Here is a 14,034-nt window from a genome sequence, read left to right as displayed (position 1 = left end):
TGCAGCTAGGTTTAAGGTCATTAGCTGGCTGTGAAGTATCTGATTGTTGTGATGTGTCAGCAGATGTGGGATTTGAGGCAAAATCCAGGGTGGTTCTTGTGCCAAGTTCTTTAAGATTGGGTACCAGTGCTGGCGTGGCCAGTCTGGTGCAATCAGGATCATCTTTGGCTCTTCTTGCCTGGCTTTTATGAGTACCTTTGGAAGGAGAGGTAAAGGAGGGAAAGCGTATACTTGTAGATTTTTTCCAGCTGAATGAGAGGGCATCCACTTTCCATGCTTGTGGATGGCAACTCCTTGTGCAGAATTTCTGTAGCTGGCAGTTCATTGGGGATGCAAACAGATCTATGTCCGGGCTCCACCATTTTTGTGTTATCATTCTGAATATTTGTGGATTCAATTTCCATTCGTGAGGATCCATGATGTTTCTGCTTAGGTCGTCTGCCAGTGTGTTTTTCTCTCCTGGCAGGAATTGTGCTTGCAGATTAACTTGGTAGTCTAGAGATGTGTTCCACAAGCTCATGGCTTGTCTGCAGAGGGGGTAGGAGTGTGTGCCCCCTTGCTTGTTTATGTACCACATAACTGTGGTGTTGTCTGTCTTTAGTAGTAGTTCTCCTGGATGCAGCAGGACTTGAAAGCTATAAGTGCATTTTTGACTGATGTGAGGATGCCTTTGTTCTGTGGGCCACTCGCCCTGAATACATTTTCCTGCCATGTGTGCTCCCCAGGCGTAATCCGATGCATCTGTTGTCAGTGTTTTCCTGGCTGTGGATTGAGTAAAAGGCTGTCCCTTGTTGAGGTGACAAGCTTGAGCCCACCATCTAAACTCCTGTTGAGGGCAAGGAATTAGTGGTATAACTGTTTCCAAACTTTGACAGTGTTGAGACCATACACTCTTTAGGTATCATTGTAGTTTCCTCATATGCAGTCTGGCATATGGAATTAGTAGTATGCAAGATGCCATGTAGCCCAAGGCCTGCAGAATTTTTCTTGCAGGGAGTTGGGTCTTTGTTGCCATCCATTGAAAGTATTGAGTCAGTTGTCCTTGCTTGTCTGGCGTGAGATAAGCCATCTGGGCTGTTGTGTTCAAGCTGGCACCCAGGAATATTATCTGTTGTGAGGGCACTAGTTTTGATTTCTTTTCATTTACTGTGTACCCCACGCAACTTAATAACTTTTTTATGAATACCAGATGCTTTAGAAGAATGCCCTTGCTCTCTGCTTGAATCACGCAGTCGTCCAGGAATGGATAAATTTGAATTCCTTTTTGCCTGCAAAATGCAATTACTGGTGCCAGGCACTTTGTGAAGACCCTGGGCACAGTAGATAAGCCAAAGGGCAGTGCAGAGAATTGATAGTGCATTGAACCAGCTAGAAATCTGAGGTATCTTCTGCAGTTTTGTCTGATAGGGACATGCAAGTATGCCTCCTTGAGGTCCAAAGTCACGAGCCAAGCTTTCTTACCCAGCATGGGAAGAAGCTGCTGTAGTGTCAACATTTTGAATTTCAGAATATCCAGGTAAGTGTTTAGAGAAGAAAGACCCAGAATGGGTCTCCCAGACTTTGTCCTTTCTGGGAACGAGAAAGAGTCTTGAATAAAATCCTTGTCCTTGCTCCTGTGGTGGTACCTTTTGAATATCTCTCATGTCCATGAGTGCTGTAATTTGTTTTTGAGCCTCTGCCCATAGATTTGGTGGCAGATTTGGCATTCCTTTTAACCTTGGCAAAGTGTGAAAGTGGAACCTGTAACCTTGAGATACAATGCTGAGAACCCATTTGTCTTTGGTGATGCAATGCCAATTGTGATAGAAATGTGCCAGTTTTCCTCCTAAGGGGGCTGCCAAGAGAGAGCTGTTTGGCAGCTGTAGTGGGAAGTCATTGAGGCTGCATTTATAAGGTTGTGGCCTGTCTTCCCCTTCTTTCTGGCCTGGTGTACCCCATTGTCGAGGTCTGTAAGGACCTTGTGCTTGACCTCTACCTTTCGGACGTCTGTATCTGTCTCTTTGAGGTCTGTCTGTGACTGGAAAGGACCAATTCTTTGTTGGCCAATTTCTGCTAAAACGAGGAGGCTGAACCTGTAAGAAATCCTTCACTGTTTGCATAGATTTTGCCTTATCCTCCATCTTCTTTAATACCTCCTCTGCCTTAACTCCAAACAACACATCCCGCTGCAAAGGTGCATCCAATAATTTTGCCTTAACATGATCTGGTAACGTATGTTCTTTTAACCAAGCATGCCTTCTAATGACAGAGCCTGTAACTGCTGCTCTACAGGAGGCCTCGAAGGAATCAAACCCACATTGCAAAGTACGTTCTCCCACTTGTTCAGCTGCATGCAATCAATCCTGCATTTCTTTAAAATTAGGAGGATCTGCATCTGGAAGCATCTTTTGTTTCAACTGCGACATCAAAAATTGCTGACATTTTAGCATGTGAAACTGGCAATTTAAGGCTCTCAATGCTAAAGTTGCAGACGTATATACTTTCTTTCCCCATCTGTCTAATGCTCTGGAATCTCTGTCAGAGGGAACTGGGTTTTTTGCTGATGAGGCCTTAATCCCTTTGGGTCCCTGAGAAATAGTTTCAGGGTCAGCAACAGGGCTTTTATACAAAAATTTGTGAGAGTCAGGGACTCTGTAATATCTATCGTGTTTAACTGGGGCTGGAGGTAAGGAGTCAGGGTTTAAGCTGGATTCAGTGTAGACATCATCCACAATATCTAACACTGGTGAAATAGCAAGGGGTCTGTGGTGAGGCAATAAAAGGAAGTCTCTGAGCCTTTTCTTGGATTCAGAGTAATCCTGGCCTTCCCAATGGAAATGCTCCCTCATGGTATGCAAGGTCTCCCCAAAGGAGTAGTCCTCAGGCAGAGAGGCTGAAGGAATTGATTCTTCAGCATCAGAATCCTCATAAGGGGGTAAGGAATATCCTAGGTCTGAGGATGAATCTGAAGAAATGGACACCTGGTCGGAAGATTCATAGTCTGCATCCTGTCTGGGCCTTTTATCAGGAGGGGGATGGGACCCCCTGATCAGGGTGATTAGGTCTTCGGCCATTTTGAGTATTTGTTTCTTAGGCATGGAAGCCTGTCCTGGAGAATGCTGTATCTGTTTCTTTGTTTTTAAGGGGGCCTTAGACTCAGCAGAGGGTTTAATGGTTAACTGGGTAGGTCTGAAGACACCCTCTGAGGCTTTGGATTGCTTAGCTACTTCAGTTCCCTCAGAAGGGTTAGTTTCGGTAGGCTGAAAACCTAGAGCGTCCGAAGGCCCAGCCAGCTCCACGTGGGAGTCGGAGACGGTCTGTGGATCTGTGGAAGCAGTCGTCAGGGGCTGCGTAGGTGCCTCGCTGAAAACCGGAGAACCGGCGACCGGCCTAGAAGAGGCCTCGTCGTCAGTTTTAGGCCTCGGATGCCTGTCCTTGTCTTTGCACTTTTTATGTAATCCTGTCGTCGGAAGTTCCGACGGCATGGTGTAATTGAATTTTCTGCCAAAATAATGTTGGGCAAAATCAAACTGACATTTAACAGTGTGCTTGTTAAACCTAGCACAAAACTGACAACCAGTGACGTCGTGGTCTGGGCCTAGGCATGGAATACAATAGGAGTGGAAATCCTTATGAGGTATTTGCTTCCCAAAAGAAATACAGTTATTGACTTTTACTGACATCGGTCTGAGGCAAGAAAAAGTTTCCCCAATGGGGTACTTAGCTTTGTAGAAGACTTCGGTTCTGGATTCGGAATGAAAATCTCAGGAGTCGGCCGACCGGCACTTGCGAACTGCTTCTGCTTCGGGCACCGCACGGCAAGAAAGACTGAAGAAAATGGCGTCGGCTGCATCTTATATACCCCTGCCGCACTGACGTCAGGGAGCAGGCGACAGCAACCGACGCCGGACCAAGACTTTGGAACTCAGGCCGACTGGGGAACCGCCTGACGGCAGGATAACCCAAGTGTAATGGCTGCAGCAGTGTAACTCGAACATCCACAAAACAAACAGCACTAGAATTACCCATTCTAAACACTTAAACTTGCCTATGATATAAATAGGACCTGCTGAAGAGACAGGTATGTATCCCAGAGACTACCCCAGATATGGAACACGCTCCCCCCATCCATGTGAAGCAGAGGTCATCCCTAACCCAATTCAAGTGCAACTTGGAGAATTGGATGGGAAACCAGAAATTCATCCCTGGTTTGGCACCTATGTCTCTAATGGACAGAGGTATTCTGTAAGTGGTTCATCTCCAAAGCCCACGCTTAAACTTATCAAGGGTATCAGAATTTGTCAGAGACTTGGGATGCATAGCTAGGCTTAAAAAGGCCCTTATGGTCGTTTGCCTAGTAAACACCTATGCTGATGTTTCACATCACAGGGGTACAAGTCCAGTGAGGATTCAGAGGGCTCCTGGAGACCAAAGGAAATACACAGAATGAAGGGCCAAGATCAAGGCTTTCATTGCTTTGATGCTTATGGGGCCATTTCTGTCCTATTTTGATAAAACTCACTGAACTTTCACATTCACTGAACATGCTCCCCATGCCAGATCTGAAGCATCTGTTGGAAGATCCTGGTAGGGAGAGGGAACCAGAAAAGCACTCCTGGAATGAGTGATAGCAAGCTGATCCACCAAAGAAATGTCTTCTTTATGAAGGACAAGAAAAAAATTGTGAAGTTTAGGGGTGGTAGTACTAAGCCCAAATAGATTTTAGGTACCGCTGAGTATTCCTCATGTGAAGTCTGCCAAACATATTGTTAGTATGGATACAATCATATTCCAAGGCTGTCAATATCTTTCTCGCTAAGATCAAGTATAGGGGGAAGGAGCGACTGGAAGTAAGCCCTCAAAAAATGCATCATGGAGACTGTTGAGATGATGCATTTTTGAAAGACCAGGTCTTGAGATGGGAACAAGCCTGGGCAAAGAAAAACATCCATGGACAACTTGCGATCCAGGGTAAGCTTGTCTGGAGAAGATTGTCTAGAAAAGGATAGATATGAATACCTTGAAGCCTGCAAAAGGCTATAAGGGGAGCTAGGCATTTGGTGAATACCCTTGTTGGAACTGTAGACAGACCAAATAGCAAAGCAGAAAACTGAAAGTGAAACTGTAAGGCACAGAATCTCAAGAATGTTTCTGCGCTCTTGGTGAACTGGAATATGAAAGTATGCATCACTAAGGTCCAGGGTAACTAAAAATGTTTCAGAAAGAATCTTAGGAGAAACATATGAAGAGATAACATCTTGAACTTTGGGGAACAAAAAGGAAAACCTGAGTCCTAGAAAGTGAAATATTCTATAAAGTGCAGCAATAAACATTCAACCAACAATCCAGCTATAGCTATTTGCAATGAGTATGATTAAGCAGGACAAGCTTAACCAAAGCTAAAGAAAGTACTTAAATGTGGATAAGGCTCAAAGGTTAGCCTGAACTGAGGCAGACAGTGAACAAAGGACGAAGGGGAAACAAGGAGAAAATGTAAATGCGAAGTTGCTTAAACTGCAACATAAAAAGTATGAGTTTGATTTATGCTGTGTAATATGACTCAATGAAGAAAAGGGCATTCTTTACAGACTCTGGTACTGTCACATAAGAGAATGCAAATGAAATTAACCTTGGAAAACACAAATGAAATATTAGCATGATTAGACATTGAAGCAACATAAGCTGGAACTACTTTATGTAATGGATACTCAAGTGCGGTTACACCTATGCAAAATATCTCTGTGAAACAGATGTGCACATAAAATCCGCAAGACCTAACCTGACGCATCTTACTCTCTTGGTAGTCCCACTCCTTCATAACACATCAATTTACTATAACCTGGACATTACTGCAAAATCTTATTTTCGGTTAATCAAGACATTGCTATGTAACCAACTATGTAAACAACTGTATTAGTCTGAAATGTGTGCCAGCAAAAAGTAACCAAGCAGCTAGGATAAAAAATTTTTATTCCAATCTCGTAGTGAGCAGACGAAACAATTCCACAAATACACTCAAGCGCTTTCACCCGGGCTCTCCCAGGCTTTGTCAAGATAACTAACACAAATTTCCTACATCTTTTATACAATTCTTTAGAACTAATAATTGAATTAGTGCATCAATTATACAATTATCAAATCATGTAATAATACAGGCTCTGTTAACCTATTTAAACCTAAAATTTACATTAAAATTGTGAGTAGTAAAAACTTTAAACTACTTCACTGTTATTATCCTCAGTTACACAAATGTTTAAAATATTTAAAAAATGTACTGTTCAAAAACAAAATACTTATGCAATATAAGGTTTTTATGATGGCTCATTATTTTATATTTGAATTGCACATGATCCCAAATAAAACACCTTATTATTATTTTAACGGCTGGACCTGTCATGGACGAAGAATATATAACTACTTATTTAAACCCTAAGTTATTAAAAAATGAAAGTGAAAAAATAATAAAATATAAATACAAATGGACTGCATAGTGTAACTATAAATATGTGAGAAGTGACAAACAAATAAACCAAAGGCCTTAACTAACTAAAGCTTGGCTCTCCTTAGTTTGAGTACACTACTTATGCTAATGGTTTCATTTAACCCAGGTGACCTAGAGGCATTTAATCTTAGTTGCCATAGTAACTGAGGATAATAACAGTGAAGTAGATAAAGTTTTTACTACTCACAATTTTAATGTAAATTTTAGGTTTAAATAGGTTAACAGAGCCTGCATCATTACATGATTTGATAATTGTATAATTGAGAGAGAGAGAGAGGTTGGGAGAGTGACTTAATGGCTAAGGTGTTTGCCTTACAAACAACAAGGTGCAGGGTTTGAGTCTCACAAGGGATAATTGGCTAGGCTTAAAATGGCTCGCAAGGGCAGTTAGCTTAGTACTAAACTATGAACCTATGAACCTATGATGCACTAATTCAATTATTAGTTCTAAAGAATTGTATAAAAGATGTAGGAAATTTGTGTTAGTTACCTTGACAAAGCCTGGGAGAGCCCGGGTGAAAGCGCTTGAGTGTATTTGTGGAACTGTTTCGTCTGCTCACTACGAGATTGGAATAAAATTTTTTTTATCCTAGCTGCTTGGTTACTTTTTGCTGGCACATTTGCTTACCTGGTCGGTAACGTTTTTTGCTCTTTTCGTTGTTCTCAGTCTGGAAAGTGGACTGTATCCGAAGTTGCAACTATCTGTTTTTGTGGAGCTTTTCTCCCCGGGCCTGTACTGAAAAGGGACATCTATCCAGTTAGACTATCCCAATCAACAAATGCAAAATTAAAAAAAATAAATAAATAAATAAAAATTTGCTGTGATTTAGTTTTACATTAAGTGTCAGAGTAGCTTCTTGAACTGTTACTTTTCAGGTAAATGAGCATGGACTCTGATGTAATATGGACAGAATTTTATGGCAGACCATAACCTGGTCTTCTAAAGTTTCAAGTTCTCTCTTCAGACCCATACACACACACAGCATTAGTCTCTAGAATGTAGTTGTCAGAGTACATCCAAGCTACACACATCCTGTCCACACGGACATTTTTCAAGTTTTTTTTTTTAGCCAATAAGAAAATGTACTTACCTTTTGGGGCACAAGTGGGCATTTTAAGATTTTTAAGCACTGTATCTAACACTGATAAATTAACTGCCAATAAAGGACTGATATTAGTGTAAAAGTTTCAGTAACTGTAAAATTTACACTGGTCCAATAAAAAGGTATGACATCACCTGTCTGCTGGTGTGTCTGTGTTTTCTATGTGTATGATGACAGAAAAGTGGTTAAGATTATAAATGGGTGCACCCTCATGACCAGATATCTTCCACTGGGTGTAACACACACACACACACACACACACACACACACACAAAGACCAGCTTGGCCAATGGTTTAAATCTTGTAAAGATGAAAGGAAAATATTTGCTCTTTTGGGACTTCAACCTAACCTCCAGCAATCCATGGTGGTATTACTGCTTCTGGACTTATAAGAGCCTCTTGGCAGTTGTGTGTTGACATTTCTTTAAAAGCCTTTTTCCATTCAGCTAGGATCCCCCCCGCCCCAAAATAGTGGTAAGGTCAAATCCCACCCAGTAATAAGCTGTATCACCATTAAATCATTTTTTTTAAAGAATAGCAATGCACAGTACAGGCTTTATTCCTCCTTAGTCTGTGCTGGTGAAATTTAGTGGGGATAATCTAACAGTTATACATTTGCAATACACTAATATAATTTACTTTTGGAAAATTTAAGTGTGGCTTTAAAAGAGGAAACGAAGAACATTTTTTTAATGTACAAGATAGCATATTCTGCTATAATGTAAAGCAAGTACAAGTGACAACATAATATGTACATCAATATTTATTTGATATAACCTAAACATTTTTTAAACAAATCTGTTTAGTTTCACCACTTATTGACAAGAAAAATGGCAAATGACATGCAACTGTCATGTTTTTAAAGTACTTTAAGATGCACTTATTTCCGCTTCAGTGCAGCTGTTCAACTCATTGAGGGGGGGGGGGGGGGTTACTTCCCCATTGAAGTAAGGTACATTTCAGCTGTGGGTAAAAACTACACAATGAGTAAGGGGTGATACTAGGATTCACTTCACACAAAAGATTGCAGAATGCATGGAACAAACAACTTTCCTCGTGGAATTTAAAAATGCACGAGTCAGGCAATACAATTCTTGACAAAACAAATGATATTTAACAAGGACCTGCTCATCCCAAGTGGTTACTTGCAGGGACCTGTTACATTACTCTGCCACTGCTTCTCCTAAATAGGCCCTGCCCTGAGCCTTGCTTGTGATGAAAAAAGGAACAAATATTCATGCTGACCACTGACAGCTTTAGTTACACCTGAGGTAATGCATACAAGATGTGGAAGAACCCAACAATTAAGACAGCTACTTACCAGTTTGTTTCACAACAGAATTCATTACCGCACAGAATGCTTCTCTGGGGTCTTCTCCCGCTTTTATCTGAGTCCTGATTCTCAATAACAGATCAAGGCTAACCAGCAGCCTATTTCCAACATTGAAAAGACCTGCAACATAAAATGCTTCCATAATTTATGATCAGTGATAATGCTGAATATCACACCTACTAAGAAAAATTGTGCCATAGAAAAAAAAAACTGTCTACTAGAGATTACACAATAACTAGACAACTAGATTTTTCAATCAACACAGAGTTTTTTTTTTTTTAAGTTTTAGGCCATATTTTGTATTTAATTTTGATGATCATGTACTTTTCTATAACTTGATACTTTCACTTCACAGTTCTATATTAGTCCCCCTGCACTCTACAACTACACTTGTAGTTATGTTTTACCCTACAGCACTGGGAATGACATCATCCTCCTTTTTCCTATTCTATGCATAGGGTAGAGGTGTCACATCAATATCATCACTAAGAGTGAATGTTCCTACTGCCAGGTGGCTAGACTTGCCTCAAACATCTGTCTTCCTGCTCCCATGCACCAAAGAAAACAAAATAAGTTTTAGTTATTTATTTTCTACCAATGTTTATCAAGCATCAGCCCTTCTGAAGTAAATCAACTGTTCAGTTCACTGTAAGGTAAAAGCCAATTAATAGAGCCTAACAAGCTGGGCATAGATTTTTTTCTTGTTATGGGTCTACACAGGTAACTGATGTGTACACTTACACATAGAAAGGTCTGCAATGCTTCCTTCTCAACAGTGAGCATTCCTATACACATCACATGCAGCTACTATGCAATGAATCATGTCTCCAGCCTATACAGTGCATGCCTTGCAACTCTTTCCTGGCAGGTGCCAACATTGTAGTGAGTTGGACCACCTCATTCCACCTGGGACTATTCAATGTCAGAAGCTCACTCTCACCCTCCTTACCCATTTCACACAAGTTTGCTGAACAAGTTCAAGGTCTACAGGCCACAAAGGAGCCTGCTGCCCTGGATTCCATGCTGGAACATTTGGGTGCCCATGTACTCATACAATTCTTTCTGAAGATGTACATTAATATAGAATAGTTGTGTAAGAACATACCATGACCTTAGATGTCCTTCTCTTCCATGTTGCAGTATGTATAACAGTAGGGAGTTGCTGTCTGCAGCACCACCGTCCGGCTAGGTCTTTTGCACAGGAGGGTATGTGTGATGTCCCTTATCAGGGCCATAAACTGACGTTGGGTATAAAAGTGATGTCTGCACGTACCCTCACCAGAATTGTTTTGCTGCATACAGTATTGCTCCTGTGGATTGCAAAGGAGGGTTGTAGTGGGAGAGCCTTAGACTTGCATGTAGGCCAGGGCAGTAGGTTGGTTGTGTAGAGGAGAGCTGAGACTGGGGAAGATAATGACCATGTCCCCACAGGTAGACCATGGAGTTCTGGTTAGGAAGAAACGGGGTAGGTGGGTGGGACTGAATATGGCAACATGGAAGAGAAGGACATATAAGGCTATGGTAAGTTTTACACAACTATTCTGTGTCTTCTAGTCTCATGCTGCAGTATTCATAACAGTGGGGAGAGTACCAGAGCTTTAAGTGTGAACCTGGGTGCAGGAAAGGTTTCCTTGATCAACCAAGCCCTGGAGGATAGACCTGGCAAAGCCTGCTCTTGCTCGAGAGGCCACATCCAGCTTGTAATGCCTGGTGAAGGTGTGTACCAAGGTCCAAGTAGCTGCTTCTAAAATGAAGGTGAACTCCATTCTTTTGAAAAAGCCAGTAGAAGAGGCAGCTGCCCTGGTAGAGTGAGGTTTAACATGGCCCTACAAGGATTTCAAATGATGGGAGTAACACAAAGAAATGGATCTGGAGATCCATGAGGAAATGGTCTGTTTTGAGACGGCCTTCCCTGGGGCTCTTGGATGGAAGGAAATGAATAATTGGTCAGATTTTCTAATAGACTTAGTTTTGTGTAAATAATATCAGAGTTGTCTGTGTACATCCAAGGAATGTAGAGTCCTCTCTGAGGAGTTTTGTGGATGAGGGAAGAAAACTGGTAGGTTAATGCTTTGATTCAATGAAACTTCATTAACTACCTTGGGAATGAAGGAAGGGTTTGTCCTGAGAGCCACTCTGTCCTTGTGGAAAACAAGGTAAGGAGAGGTGGCCATAAGGGCTTGTACCTCTGAGACCCTCCTGGCAGAGGTAAGGGCCACTAGCAGAACAGTTTTTAGGGTGCATAGCTTCAGGGAAACTGAGTGAGCTGGTTCAAAAGGAGGTAAGGTTAGTTTTTTTTAGAACAAAATTTAAGTCCCAAGGAGGGGGGATGTGTCTCCTGGGGGGTCTGATGTGGAGAACTCCTTTCAGAAAAAGCTTGACTTTCAATCTGGATGCCAGAGGGGGTGTAATGGGAGACAGGCAGAAATGTCAGACAAGTGGAATGTGACTGAAGAATAAGTTAGTCTTGAGTGGAGTAGCTCACACAAATAGGATAGGATCATTGGTATCGGAGTAGTAAGAAGGTCCTGATTATTCCTTTGACACCACTTGGAGAATCTGTTCCACTTTAATACATAGTTTCTCCTAATACAAAGTTTTCTGGCCTTCTGCAGAACATTGAGTATGTCCTCTGAATACAGGTGTCTGTAAGGGATTAGAAGCCTATCACCCATAAGGTCAATTTCAGGTTGTTCACCTGTGGGTGGAGTAGGGATCCCTTGGCCTGTGTGAGCAGGTCTAATTGGTGGGGTAACCTGTGGTGATTGCCCTTGGCTAGTAAGTGTAGGAGGGGGAACCAATGCAGTTTTGGCCAAAACGGGATCACCAGTAAGATTTTGGGTTTGTCCTTCTGAATTTTCAGGAGGACTTTCTGAATTAGTGTGAAAGGAGGGAAGGTGTAAAGGTACATTCCCTCCCAAGAAAAGGAGAATGCGTCCATTTTCCAAGCTTGTGGAAGTGGATCCCTTGTGCAGAAGCTGGGCATCTGCTTGTTCTGGGGGGAGGCAAAGAGATCTGTTTGTGGAATACCCCAGACCTGTGTATCAGGTCCAGGAAGACCTCTCTATGAAGCATCCATTCATGGAAGGGAGCCGAGGTTCTGCTGAGTTTGTTTGCCATAAAATTCTCTGTTGAGGAGATACACATTGCTACCAGATGGACCTGGAGGGAAGCCAAGTTCCAAATCTGGATGGCCAGCCTGCATAGGGGGTGGGACCTGGTCCCCCCTTGCTTGTTGATGTACCACAGGACAGTCATATAGTCTGTGATTATTTTCAGGGTTCCTGGCAGGACAGTGGGTTTTAATGTTAGAAGGGATAATAGCAATGCTCTCATTTCCTCTATGTTGATGTGGTCCTTTTGCCTTTGAGTGGACCATTTGCCTTGAACTGAGAATTGTTGCTGGTTTATTAAGAGCACTGCACCCCCCCTCAGGTCTGATGCATCTGTGGAAGCCTGTTGTTGTGGGGCTGAAAGTTGAAGGTGGGTTCCTAAGGTTGAGTTGTAGTGCTGAGACCCACCACTGAACTTCCTTTTTTAAGCACAGGAACAGTGGAAGAGGTGAGTCCATGGGTTGGGAGTGCTGGCTCCATAGGTTTTTCAAGACCCACTGGATTTTGCGCATGTGGAGTTTTGCTAGAGGTAACATGGGAATGAGGGATGCCATGTGACCTAGCATTCTCAGGAATGCCGTCAATGAGGAGTGGGTAAGGATCTGAATCAAGTATATGCAAAGGTTCTTGATCCTTTGGTCTGGAATGAAGACTTTCATGCTGTCTGTTCTGATCCTGCATCCCAAGAAAATCAAACCTTGTGAGGGGGAGGGGGTCGGGTGTGATTTTTCTAGATTTAGGGTGAACTCTGAGTTAGGGTGGAAGACACCTGTTGTAGGTGAAGTAGTAGAACTTGGTAGGCTTGATGGAAGATGAGCAGGTCGTCTAGGTATGGGAATACATGTATACCCCTAGGTCCTGCAGTGAGCAATGAAGGGGGCTAGGCACTTTGTAAACACTCGAAGAGCAGTGGAGAGACCAAAGGGCAAGGCAGTGAATTGAAAATGACACGAGCTTATTGCACATCTGAGGAATTTCCAGTAATTTGGATGGCCAGGAATGTGGGGATAGGCATCCTTCAGGTCCAGGGCTACCATGAATGCTTGGGGGGTGGAATTAGTGGTAAGAGAAGGGGTAAGGTGATCATTTTGAAGCTGGGAACGTGGATGAAGAAGTTTAAGAACAGGTCTAGGATTGGCAGCCAAGGGCCATCTTTTCTTGGTACAAAAAACATTATGGAGTCAAAGCCTGTGTCTCTTTGTGGGGTAGGCACCTGTTCTATGGTGCCCTGAGTTAGTTGTTGAATGATGGTTGGGAATAGGTGGATTTGGTTTCTTAGTGGTTGAGGGATACCTAGAAAAAGTGGAAGCATCCACCAGGACATGAAATATCCTCTGTGAATGATGGAGAGGACCCATTGTTCTGCTGTTATTCTCTGCCAGGAGGGTAGGGAGAAGGTGAGGTGAAGAGATAAGGGTGTTTCTGGATGCAGCTGAGGTGAGTCACAGTGGAGGTGGTCTGGACTGGTCAGACTGACTCCAAAAGGATGTAGTGGAAGAACTGGTGGGAAACCTGGGAGAAGAACTTTTTCTGTGCTGTCTACATACCTTAGATGGAGGGGCTGAGTGAAAGGACTGCCTTCTAACAATGGAGGGCTTCTGTGGGTAATACTTGGGTAATACCTGTGGTCTCCAAGAATAGGGGATACCAGAAGATGTTTGAGATTCTGTAATTCTTGCCCCTTTTCTTGATGGGATTTAAGGAGCTCAGCAGAAGACTGTCCAAAGAGGGCCTTATTGTCCAAGGGTGCACCCAGTAATTTTGTTGGCACATCCATAGGGAGAGGTTGAATCCTTAACCAGGAATACCGCCTTAATACTGATCCTGAATCAGCTGACTTAGATGAGGCTTCCACAGCATCGTAACTGCACTTAATGGAGTGCCTGGTCACTTGGGATGCTGGGGAAAGTAGGGAATTAACTTGGGCTTTTATACGAGAGTCTTGTACCTCGGGCAGAAGGGTAGAGGCTTTGGAAATGGTATCTAAAACATACCTAGCCATGT

The 14,034-nt window shown here is 42.7% G+C and overlaps 1 protein-coding gene across 2 annotated transcripts in view; it reads right to left on the bottom strand.

Moving 5' to 3' along the window:
- Nucleotides 1-14,034, bottom strand: part of HMGXB3 (HMG-box containing 3) — a 1,387,103-nt gene that overhangs the window by 254,701 nt on the left and 1,118,368 nt on the right. For both annotated transcript variants that reach the window (XM_044069603.1, XM_044069602.1), the window contains exon 14: nt 8,906-9,037. In XM_044069603.1, coding sequence (XP_043925538.1) covers nt 8,906-9,037 — 132 coding nt within the window. The remainder of the gene's footprint in view (nt 1-8,905; nt 9,038-14,034) is intronic.

Source organism: Protopterus annectens, chromosome 4.part0 (genome assembly GCF_019279795.1).
Source record: "Protopterus annectens isolate FY-2018-M chromosome 4.part0, PAN1.0, whole genome shotgun sequence".
Classification (NCBI taxonomy): Eukaryota; Metazoa; Chordata; order Ceratodontiformes; family Protopteridae; genus Protopterus; species Protopterus annectens.
This window is presented reverse-complemented; position numbering and strand designations above follow the sequence as displayed.